This window comes from Rhipicephalus microplus, chromosome 6, assembly GCF_043290135.1.
Source record: "Rhipicephalus microplus isolate Deutch F79 chromosome 6, USDA_Rmic, whole genome shotgun sequence".
NCBI lineage: Eukaryota > Metazoa > Arthropoda > Arachnida > Ixodida > Ixodidae > Rhipicephalus > Rhipicephalus microplus.
The window spans coordinates 164,740,061-164,752,396 of NC_134705.1; the positions used below are offsets into that span (position 1 = coordinate 164,740,061).

The 12,336-nt window shown below is 46.6% G+C and overlaps 1 protein-coding gene across 4 annotated transcripts in view; it reads right to left on the reverse strand.

Moving 5' to 3' along the window:
* The window catches only part of LOC142765631 (uncharacterized), a 70,330-nt gene that overhangs the window by 27,397 nt on the left and 30,597 nt on the right, over nt 1–12,336 (reverse strand). The window contains exon 8 of one of the 4 annotated variants that reach the window (XM_075866943.1): nt 9,572–9,797. The exons of the other annotated variants lie outside the window; for them this stretch is intronic. Coding sequence (XP_075723058.1) covers nt 9,783–9,797 — 15 coding nt within the window. The 3' untranslated portion in view covers nt 9,572–9,782. Of the gene's footprint in view, nt 1–9,571; nt 9,798–12,336 lie in introns of those variants that run through there. 4 annotated transcript variants of the gene reach the window in all.

The window sequence follows — 12,336 nt, forward strand, 5'->3', positions numbered from 1 at the left end:
CGCAACAAGCGCTTCAGTCACGGTGCTATTAAAATTTCTGCGGCTTGTGTGTTGACGATGCACAAGGCTGGCGACAGGGTTGCTGTACCGTGCCCCCAAGCAGTTGCGTCGCTGGCCTCACCTCCACAGCCGTAGTGACACACCTCGCATACGGTAGCACAAAGGAGTGTGGCGCACCATGTAGGCTGGCGTCGAGTGCTGAGAGCTCGGTGTCGTCATGCAAGGATAGCGTGGCTGAGGTAATGGCGAAGGGAAGTAGCCAGAAAGGAACGTGGTTCCTTGACACGTCCCGTACCTCCTGCTACAGGCGCAGTGGTAGTATCCTGTCGCACTGCAGCAATCGACGACGCATAGTGGACTCGCGCCTGAGGATATAGCCGGCGTAATCGCTGGTGCCACCGCGCTTACCGAGGGTTGTGCGTCCTGTGAGTCAGCTCGCGTGTGGGGCGATAAACGTGGCTTAACGGGAACTGGAACGGGAACAGGCACGGGAATCGGAAGCGGAGATGGCGGCGCAGGCATGAACATGACGGCTTGGGATCGGCGCTTTCTTTTTATGGGTACCGGAAACAGTTCTTCGAGCACAATGTTCAATTGTGTGGGTCCCGGTGACGTCCCTTCGGTCTGCACGCTGGAGTGTGAACGCGAGGGTACTGGCGACGGTGACGTTGGTTTCTTCTTTTTCTTTCGTTTGTTTTTTCGTTTCCTGATACATCTAACCCGCTTATGGGGTGGTGGAATCCTCAAGCTCTTCTTGTTTTTTTTCACCCACGGCCATGAATATCACTGCGACAGCAGCCACAGAGATAGCTGTTCCAAATCCAGTCAGTACAGACAGCACCATGGCCATCCAGTGCGCCAGCAAATCGTCAGTAAAAAGCGGGCACACGGACGTCATGTCCGTGTGGATGATCCTAAACGGGTAAAAGCAGTCGCCGATGACATTTTTCTCAGCCGACCCTGCTGCGGGAACGACGGCTGGCGGTTTCTCTGGCGGGTGAGGGACTTGAAACTCTATGACAGCGTCGTCTGGCTTGAAGATCATCAGCTTGCCCTTGTCCTTTTTTGTCTGGCACGCATCCAGATTCTTTATTGGAGTCTTGCCCTTCGCCGTGCACTTCTTAAATAGAGTGCTTGGTACCAGGCGACAGAAAGGATCGGGCCTGCTTGACAATGACCAAACCATGCGGACGCTGTTGTCCAGTATGGAGTACGAAGCGTCGCGGTACGGAGCGCACAGGTACGTGTCCGCGAGCACGCAGATGGGCAACCAGCGCGCGATCATAGGAAGTGCTACGACCATGTGAGTGCAAAGTATCACTGTGGCCGCTATGGCTGCAAGTGCTACGACGACTGGACTCTTGCGACCTTTGGCCAGCCTAGTCGTGCGCCGCCTCCAGGCGCCACATGCTAACAAAACAGAAGCGATCACTGCTACCAGCGCGAAGCCGAGAAGACCCATGTGAAGCATAGTTACGACGCCAGTCAACAGGGACTTCAGACCCGCATAGGCCGAGAACTTATCCTCCCATCGGGAGATGTTGCCACGAAGCCACTTGATACCAGACGTGGTCATGGATAGGCTATTGTCAAGCTCTTTCTTGTCACCTTTAGCTGCCTGGAGCATCTGCACCGTTAGAATGGTATAGTTCTGCAGCACCTCGAAAGTACACTCATACGCCATTGGTATATTTTCAACGAGAGCACTGTTCATGCCGTACCACGTACTCAACATGACCAACAGACAGATGAGCTGGAGGCCGGCGAAGATCATTAAAAGTAGCTCGAATAATACCCACGATAGGAAGCCCATGGTAGCCGCAAAGCGCCTCAGGCCAAACAACGCGAGAGGCAGCAGCAGGAACAGCAGGAATAGATTCAGCCCTACGAGAGCGTAGCAAGCATATTGTGCCGATGTTGCTCACCGACGGGCTTGCCGAGTCGATGTAGCTGGCGAGTGTACTCATGCTCCCGTCTTCGGCTAACGCACGGAACAGATCGGCGGTGACTGGGCCGGTGGTAAGGCTCGCCACGAACGAACGGCCCTTGGAGTGGAACCAGGGACTGGAGCCACCGTCCACGTACTCCAGCTCTAGGAGTACCAGAGTGGGTTTTTTCGGTTCGGTGGCTGCGGCTGGCACTGCCATTTAAGCCTGAAGACCACGGCTTGCGTACTACGGCCTTCGAAGAAACAGGCCTGACGTATTCTTCTTCTCCTTCTTCTTCGTGCTAAATTTGTGGCTGGCGTTGGGCACGTTTCGAATGTAGCTAGAGCTCAATGAAAAAAAAAAGGCACATGTAGTCTATGGCAGCGTTGACGAGGACTAGATCTTTCGTCAAAACATTTCTTCTGGTGACGAATGGCATTCAAGAAGCATATTACCGGAATAATGTTGACCCGATCAGCGGGTTGTTGCCACCGCAGTCACTATCATGCCTCCTAATGCTAAAGCATTTGTATATAATAAAACTCACAAAGAAGAATAAAATCGGAAGAAAACATTTCCGAAGTGTGCGACAGGAGACTCGTATCTGCGACCCCTCCTTCCGCAGTGCGCGCGTTAGACAACTTTCAAGAAGTTAAACCAGATTGGGCAACTCGAGAAGGCGCCAGTAATTATCCGTCATACTCGCGGTGAGCTATTTGTATACGACAATTACTGCTGGCTTTACGAAGAACCGTGAGGGGTTTTGACGTGTTCGCTATACCCAAAAGATGACGCGAAGGGAGCAACGGTCCTACAATTTGTTTTGATTTGCAAACTGCCTGCGCGAAAACGTGCCCTTCTTCGGCACCAACTCGCGATGTGAAACGTCGAGAAAACAATGCATCGGACATCACCTTTTATACTGAAACGGAAACTGAATGCAACATGCATCTAGTCGTGTGTATTATATGTTTATATATATATATATATATATATATATATATATATATATATATATATATATATATATATATATATATATATATATATATATATGTGTGTGTGTGTGTGTGTGTGTGTGTGTGTGTGTGTGTGTGTGTGTGTGTATATATGTAAATAGTAATGCCAAGAAATGTACAGGGGAAGTTATTAGAACCAATGGGATGTAAATAAGAAGAAAGAATTGTGGATGAAAAAATAACCAGCCGTTATTTTTTCATCCGGCTGGTTATATTTTCATCCACTTTTCTTTCTTCATATTTACATTTCATTGGTTCTAATCACTTCCCCTGTACATTCCTTGGCATTACTGTCTGTTAGATCTCATTATTATTGTGTTAAAACACGGAAAAACGAGCCCTTAGATATACACTTCTTTACGTTTCGGCCGTGGGACCGGCCTTCGTCAGAATAACGTATATTCTATATATACGTTAGAACAATGTCTATTAGCTACTGATTCTGATATATACTGTGGGACCAGATGCTACGCAAAGCAGGCGGCGTACGAGAGACGCAAGTAATGATATCGCTGTAAAGATATGTAATTCATGTTCGTCATGCACTCATGTCGTTTGTTAGTAAATGTAGTCTACAAAAGGCCGACCACACGCCCACACGAGAAAGAGAGGGAGAATAATATTAATGGAGAGCTGGAGTACTTTTATGGCTTTGCACCTGACATCCTACTCCAGGAACCGGATGATGACTATTAGTGGTAAACACAGAACACTTATAGTGACACATGCACTACACTCTTTAGAACGTTTCGTCTAAGCTTGTTGCCCGCAAGAATGTTGCTTGCCCTTTTGTGACGTATAACGTGCTGAAGCGGTTTTGTCATGGGCCTAGAATATCTGTAAACTTCTAGTTTGAGTGCCGCTGTAGTTTTAAGCACAGACTTTCCTAAAATTACCCAGAGAGGACTCCGGTGCTGCGATCGTTCAGCGACCATAGGAATTGCCTAGTCTTCGTAATTGCGGCTTCGTTTATTGCTGGTTTCGGTTTTGTTTTGAAGGAAAGAACGAATACTTTTGAATTCGTGACCCTATACGAAAAGGTAAGCCTAAAATAGAAAAAATAAGGCAGTGAAGTGCAACCGCTGAACATTTGCTGGTTTTTGTTTCGGGAGAAAGCAGCTCCAACCCACACGAACACACACGGATCCAGAAGCAGGCCAGCAGTATGAAGATTAGACAAATACGTATACTATCCATCCTTCCCATGCTCTCTGTAGCGCTGTGTGCTGCAGCTCCCATAGACATTATCGCCAAAGTTCCCTCTAGTGTATGTTAGAAAACTATATGGTTTTAAGGCCATCCTCAGCTACTGTCTCTCTGATTCGTATTTCGCACGGCGTCTAAATCATAATTTTGGTGCCCTGCGTGTAGTGATTTTCAGGTCTGTGCTTGCAATTTAGGTTCCTCCGCAGCCGGGTTTTAGAGGCGTGCAGATGTTCTTGCGCACTTATCCAGCAGTTACGTCTTGACACACTGACTGCTTTTTCAGTCGTTTCTTCCCTGTACATCTCAAGACTGGAACTACTTTCTCTCGAGTGTTACGAACATCTCTGATAGCAAGGTTATCCGCGAAACGTTAGTTAATGCTGTATAGTCTGGTGAATTATCCACTCTTATTTGCTTACTTTCCTTTCGTATTGCTTCAGTAAATTAACTATACTTGTATGTATCACGTGTAAAAACATTGCGCTAGCTGAGTGCACTGCACTTTTTTTGTTCTATATACTTCATTTATTAAGGCCAAATCTCTAAATGCCCCATCGAACGTGAACATAGACAATCGGCGTCCCGCTTTGGCGTTCCTGGAGTCAACATGACAGATGCAACCAATAATTATCATCCCATTATGACTTCACCATATGATGTCATCGTGACGTCACAGATCGATCATATCAGGGGTGTCAATATGACGTCGTTTGCCAAGTCGCTGATGTAATCGCATTACATAATGGCTTATTCAAAGGACCGGGGATCACGGAGCAGTACAACGCCCGCCAGGGTTCTCCGATCTTGGAGGCAGAGCGAAACCACGTTGGCTGCGAAAATTTTTTGATGGGTGGCGGTGCAGGATCAATACATCGACTGAGAAGAAAGAAATAATGGCTTTAGCCTTCAAGTCGTCTTCGGTAAATGAGTTCATGTAAACACTCTCATATTTAGGGATCTTAGACCTCAATGGTATTTTAACTAGGTAAATAAATAAATAAGTAAATACATAAATAAGTAAATAAAAATAAATAAATAAATAAATAAATAAATATTGGTACTTTGCTGTACATGACCGACTTGCTAAGCTAGAACGACGTTCAAAAATTAGAAGAACAAGGACCAGCCAGGAATTTTTTATTTTTGTTCATGAACAGCAAACGAACCGTCAAAAACCATGTTGTTTCAGCCTGAAAAAAGATTGCAGCAAACAAAGAAATCTTCTTCGCTTTGCCACCCAAATCAATAACGAAAGGACAGTGTGTAAGGAACATTTCAGAAGGTAACTCGAATGGTTTCAGAGTATAAAGAAGAGGGTGTTAACGTTGACGAGAAGACGCTGACGGCAGCAATGGACCCCTAATACTCACGTCGGATGCCGAGTTTCCACTGTGGCTACGACCAAAGTTGTATGATAACTGCCGCGCCCGGAGCATTCTGGTCACGAAGTTCTAATCATTACGACGAAGACAGTTGAAAAAAAATGCAAGGTAAACGCAGCCCATTTATTTGCCCACTTCAACTGGGAGTAGTGATCATCGTCACACCTTGTCTCCGCAAAAGTACTGCTGTCACGGTCCACTTCAACTTTACCTTTATTTGGAGTAAACCTAAACAAAACATCGCGCCAATAGGCATTGATTGCAATGGCGGGCAGCGCACAGAATACATGGACTAAATTGGAGCAGAAGAAAAAGTTCAGGGTGCCTTCTTCTATCGGAAAAAAAAAAGGGCGGGGAAGGGGGGTCTGGCGCACTGAGTTTCTTTCTTTCTTTCTTTCTTTCTTTCTTTCTTTCTTTCTTTCTTTCTTTCTTTCTTTCTTTCTTTCTTTCTTTCTTTCTTTCTTTCTTTCTTTCTTTCTTTCTTTGTTTCTTTCTTTCTTTCTTTGTTTCTTTATTTCTGTCCTTCTTTCTTCCTTTCTTTCATTCTTTCTTTCTTCTTTCTTTTTTGCTTCTTTCCCTTCTCTCTTTCCTTCTGTCGCTGTTGCTCTTTCTCTATATTTCGTTATTTCTTTCTTTTTTTTTCCTGTCGCACGGTGCAATGCTCCCTCTTAAATGTTTCTTTCCTCTATGCCGGTAATTCAACCAAGAATGTTTTTAAAAAAACTTTTTTAAACCTCCTTGAATTCAACCGACATCCACGTGCTTACGACCGCAAACCTTCAGTTGCTACAGGTAGCAACGAATATGCCACGCTGTGATCTTCAAGCAACGATCAAGTGCGGCAAATTAAAATGACAAGTGGCTGCAATGAAAGAACCGGTGGCCATATCACAGTCGGCTGATTGTCAACAAGTAGATGACTGAGAGAGCACGACTCATTTCAAAATCACGCATACGAATGCGCGTGTGACAAGTGCACCTTTTAGAGGTGCATTTCATCACGTGAGCCAGCACTTTCTTCTCATTACGGCGTGTACAAATTTTGTAGATATAACAGTTTTGTTGCGTCGAATCGCGCTTTTCTTCACTCCTCTGTCTGCGCACGGGACGGCTCTATGCTCTCCCATCGTAGAGAATTTTTTTTTTACATCCCGAGCTTTTATGAGATCACTTTTCGGGTCACGCGCAGTCGTTGTCTGCCGCCGCCGCCGGTGTTCTCAGCCACATCACACGAAAATAGGAAAAAACCTTGCATCAATGACACAGTAAGGCTTAAAACCAGGTCCGCTGGGTACCAGCCCAATATTCTACCACAGAGTTACGCCGGTGCTTGTAACTTGTTGTCAAACTTGCCTTAGGCAGGCATGACCTAACACCATTGGCACAGTGGGGCTCGAACACGGGTGCGCTGGGTGCCAGCCCAGTATTCTACCACTGAACTACACCGGTCCTTGTGACATGTTGTCAAACTTGACTTAGGCAGGCTTGATGTCGAGAAAGCAATCGCGTTAATGCGACTTATAAAGCGTTTTACAACAGCTAAAGAACAACCGGTCGTCGTACAATCCGAATAGCATAACGAAATGGCCGTTCAATGCTCCAAACCATCAAAAAAGCTTGTTCTTGTTCCCCTATTAACTGGGGCGCATACCAACTTCAGCCATAATTCCTCATCTTCGTCAGCCAGTGCATGGACCAATCCTAGCGAATGTTTAAATTCCTGGCAAGTGTTTAAAAATTCCTTGCAAGTGTTTAAAGGATACCATGCTTCTCAGAAGAATGACGAAAAGTAGCATAGCGACTGCAGGCTCATTACCCAAAAGTTTAATATTAACGGCCTAGCGGGTACCAAGCCAGTATGCTTGTAGTAGTTACCCAATGAGTGTTTTGAAAAGGCTCTGAAAGGTAGCCCTTTTAGCTTTCGCTGTGACTGTGCTGCGCCTACCACGCCGGCCTGGTGGTTTTTTTTTTTTTGTCAACACGGTCTCATAAAGAATGAGGGCCAGGAGATGGCCTTATACTTTCCCATAGCTGAGTACCATAGCAGAGTACACGGTATTATTCCTCTGGTTCGAATGAATTGCTTCTCCGTCGTGAACTCGTTCACGGTGAAATTTTTCTCAACACGGCCTCATTAAGTGGGAGGCCCACGGGATGGCTTTAGTACCCGGTACTGTAAATCATTAAGCACTTTTTCTTAACACACTTTGAAGGTATGTCGCTAAGAATTCATGAAGACTTTGTCCTGGTGTGACTGCAGCAGAGCACCAAGTTTGGATTGTTGGTAGAAGTTCATTCTTCAAGGGTACAATTGAGCTAAAACCAAGGAGGTTTGAAAAAAATTGCTGGAGTGGAACTTCCTACCCACGAGTTATGCGGTGCCAATCATAAGATGGTGGCTGTGGCAGCCATCTTACTAGGGGCATGATGATCTAGTTGCGTTCAGCGATTGAGAAGCAGCGTTTTCCTCGCACACCGTACGAGTTCAACGTGGCAACCTTTTCGGGCCAGATAGTGCTCAAAGCGGGTTTTTATGTTACTAGTTGTCTTTATTAAGCCCAGAATTCAAGGCAAAATGTATTCCAGATTAAGTAACCAATACTAGCCTCTGCGGACTACTTATTTGTAATAAACTATCGGTTAATATATATATATCATAGCTTTTGGACTAACATAATAAAGCCACTTGATGTCTAAGTAGGCATTACCAGAAAACAGCATGATTCTGACGTCTTTGGAGGGCAAAGCTGGTTTCACTACTGCTGGCAAAGCATTGCGGGAGCTTCCACTGTATAATTTTTTTTTAAACCTTCTTGGATTGCACACATCCCCTTACGTCTCCCCTCTTCTGAAAGCTTTCTGCATTCAACGCTGTTTGACACTGTGCACGTGATCGTCGGCATTGGAAGCTTTATGCACTTTCCTTAGTCTTGCATAGCCTGCGTGATCGGCCTACCTTTAACTCAACGAGGACGTCACGTCCCGACGTCATACTGCAAAATCGCCTAATGTTACGTCATATTGACGCCTCAAACTTTGGCAGTTTTAGCCTAAGGGATGACAATGCAACATAGTGCCCTCATCCTGTGAAGACCCTTTTTGCCATAACGCGAAATTGCCTAATGTTACGTCATATTGACGTCTCGAATTCTGGCGGTATTAGCCAAAAGGGTTGACGATGCGACATGGTCCAATCATACCATGATGATTTTTTTTTTGCCACCAGTTCTGCTGATGCCGACATTTCAGGACACCACAACTTCCAACGTCCTGTTTCGCATTTTCAAGAGGCATTTAAAATTTTCGCCCAACTTTGAATAAAAGTAATACTAGGTTTCACATCCCAAAAGCACGATAGCATTATAAGAGACGCCGTGGTTGACCGCTCCGGATATTTCAACCATTTGGTGTTCTTGAACGTCCATAGATATCGCACAGTACACTGGCTTCAAGCATTTCGCGTCCATTCAAACGTGACCATCATGACTGCGATCGAACTCGTGACATTCGGGTCAGCAGCCGTGCACCAATACCGCTACACCACCGAGGCACACTCACTTAATGCAAAAATCTTGTAAAAATATAATAGATCTGGTTGTAAATTTTCGCTTCTGGTTCATGTTTAGGATTATACTGGGCGCATAAGATATTGGAGCATGGTTTTACTCAAAATAAAGGGCAAATAAATGTCTTGATAATCGATGAGAATTGTTTGAAATAGTTTATTTTGAAAGAGCTTATAGATTTCTTTTCTTAACAGCTGGGATTGTTGCAGCACACAATGGAGCGATTCGCAAACATGCATTTTTTTGTTCTACATAGCTTCTAAGATACGCTTAAGCGCAGCACCGAAATACAAACTTAATCCAAAGAACGGCACGGCACACAAACGTGAAGATGCGCGTAGCAGTACCCCAAAATAAAGGGTTAACCGGGCCTCATTTTTTTTAGTTGAAATCACGTTTTCTCGAAGGGTTCTTCACATTTCTGTATGCAGAGATATTTTACATGTAAAAATAGCTATAGCATCGTGACACCACCACCAAGCATGCTTAAGCCGATCCTACGCGGCAATCACAATACCACAGCATTGTCACAAAAGAAAACACAACGAATACGCTTTTATGGGGCTGTGCACACAAATTTATTACTCTGAATCAAGGTTTAAGAGAAGCGTTTCCACGTTTAAGAAATCGTCTAGTAGGAATATTGAAGCTGTTCGTACGTCTATCCGTGACACGCTGGTTTCAAAAGGATGTTATCTGAAAATAAATAAATAATGAGTCATAATGAGCAACTTTTCTCGCACTTATTTTCATATGCACCTGCACTGGCGTTACATTCCTAATTGCTGCCTACAAATACTGACGAGAAAATGTATTTTTTGGAACAGAAAGGCGGCTCTAGACCCACTGTTTCAAAAGTTCCCTTCATCACTGTGGGGGCGACAGGCTACAGCCAATAGGAAGGACAGTTAGCCCCTTTACATGCATACATTCGCGCAATGTCATCTGCTCGACGTCTTCACGACGTCTGCTCGCCGAATCGTCTATGCATGCTCATTGCAGATAAGGCTAGTTCATCAACATAAAAATACAGTGAAACTGTGGTCAAGCAGGCACAACAGGCACACAAGCAGGAACAAGCAGGAACAAGCGGGCACAATGAGAACTTAAACCGTGCATTTCTTGTTCTACTGAAGATCGGTAGAAGTTCATGTAAGTGGTTCTTAAAAGAGAGAAAAGAAGATAAAAGTGAAGTGAAGCCCGTAATTGTTTACATCATAGTGCGACACCTCGACGGTGACTCACGAGGGATGGGGGTAAGGATGTATTAAAAGGGATAGGGTGGATTAAAGGGATAGGGACGGAGATAGGGCAGGGACAGAGAGACCCACATACGGATATAAGGAAAAGACAGGAAAGATGAACACGGTCGCAAGAGTCCGAGGACGGGGTACCACTCAGCGAGAGCTCTTGTCGCCGTCAGGAGATGGTGTAGGGCGAGCCAGTCGGCCAGAGCTGCGCTGTCGTCGGAGATCGCAGGAACCCGACCGGTTGGCACAAAATCCAGCGAGCGAGCCCGTAGACGTTCATGCCGGCGGAATACTTCCCTTTGTGGCTGTTTCTCTCCGACGCTGTTCGTGCCTCTCGTATGAGTGCTTCCTCGTCGACGCGTTCCGTCGCATCTTCCGCTGCAACTCTTCTATCCTCTCTTCTTCGTTTCCACTGAAGGAGGATTCGACGAGCGCGAGATGCTGTACGCCAAGTTGCAAGTCCGTTGTAGAATCAGCGTTCTTAGGCCCGTATTCACAAACCAGCCTCGGCCTTACCTCACGTTTTCCCCAACTTCCTGCGTTCTTTTATGCCTGCGAGTCCACAGCGAACGTCCGTGCCTCTGAAAAAGGCAATCTGTGTCAAGGCCAGCCCGCCTGACGCGAACAACTCAACGGCGTAAACACTCGCGGCATCTTTCTGGCACGCACGTGCAGTGAGTCAGCGCAGCCAGCGAGCCCGACGAGTAAACAACTGGCGTCTTCCTGTCTGGGGGGCGGCTGACGCAATGCGCGGCGACGTCACTCGTCCTTGGGTGCAGCCACCTGCAGCGCAGCCTCTCCAGATTCGATGAGAAAGAAGGACGCGGCCCAGCGGCGACCTCATTGGAGGATTCTCACATCGCGACCAGCGGCGCTTCTGGTTGGACATTCGGGTTGGACCCGGTGCATATAAAACAAGCCCTGCAGCGCGTCGAGGAGACCCCTTTGACAGCAGACCCTTTTGAGAGTAGAGCTATGTGTTAGAGAGAAGAGCTCGGCTCTTCGCGTCTCTGTCGGCTCCAGTGCCGAATTTGTAACGCCTCTGTATATATGCTGTACATAAACCTTGTTTAACTCACCGTCGTCTCGTCCGCTCGTCTATCAGCTCTGCGCAGAAGCAGTCGCGAGCTGAGAAACCTACGCTACTAAACAGCTGGTGACCTTCCCGGTGGAATTCGAAGCAGTGGCGCCTTCGGGACCGTGTTGGGGTCGCCGTCTTTCGAAACAGTGGTTGCAGCGGTGAGATTCGTAACGCCCTTCGTAACGTCGTCGGAGGTGCGCGTCGCAACAGTGGTGGCAGCGGTGTTATTTCGAGGCGCCCTTCGTAACGTCGTCGGAGGTGCGCGTCGCAACAGTGGTTGGCAGATGCGGGATCGGCCGGCATCAGCGACATCGATGCCGTGAGTGCCTGATGTTTTCCCCTCAGTTCACCAGACTACTCTAGCTCAGGTTGTAGTAGTTTAGAGAAAAGCTGTGTGAAGCATTAGAGTGAGGTTTGATCGTTTCAAGCCAAGTCGAAGCGCTTTGAACTAAAGTTAATGCGGAGGGTGTAAACACGGGAGTGTGAAAAATTGCTTGCGCGTCTTGCTAGTAGGCTTATAGTGGGTACGGCAAGTAGATTCAAAACAGGGGCAAACAACAAGAGGCTAGTGTGAACGATGGAGAACCTTAATGTGAAGGAACTCATCGAAATTTGTGAGGAACAAGGCATTACTTTAGGCCGTGCGAAACGAAAGCAAGCGATCCTTGAGATCATGAGAGATGAAGGAGTTTCGGCTGAGGAAGTCGATGAGGCCTGGGAGGATATAAAGCACGCCGCGAAGAGGCTGAAAGGCGAGAAGTAGAAGCTCGCGAACGTGAAGAAGCTGAAAGGCGAGAACGCCATGAGGAGGCCGAGAGGCAGGAGCGCCTTGAGTTGAAACGAATTGAATTGGCAATCCTACAGTGTTCGCAGGCGCCTAGCGTAGCTTCTGCGACAGTTCAGG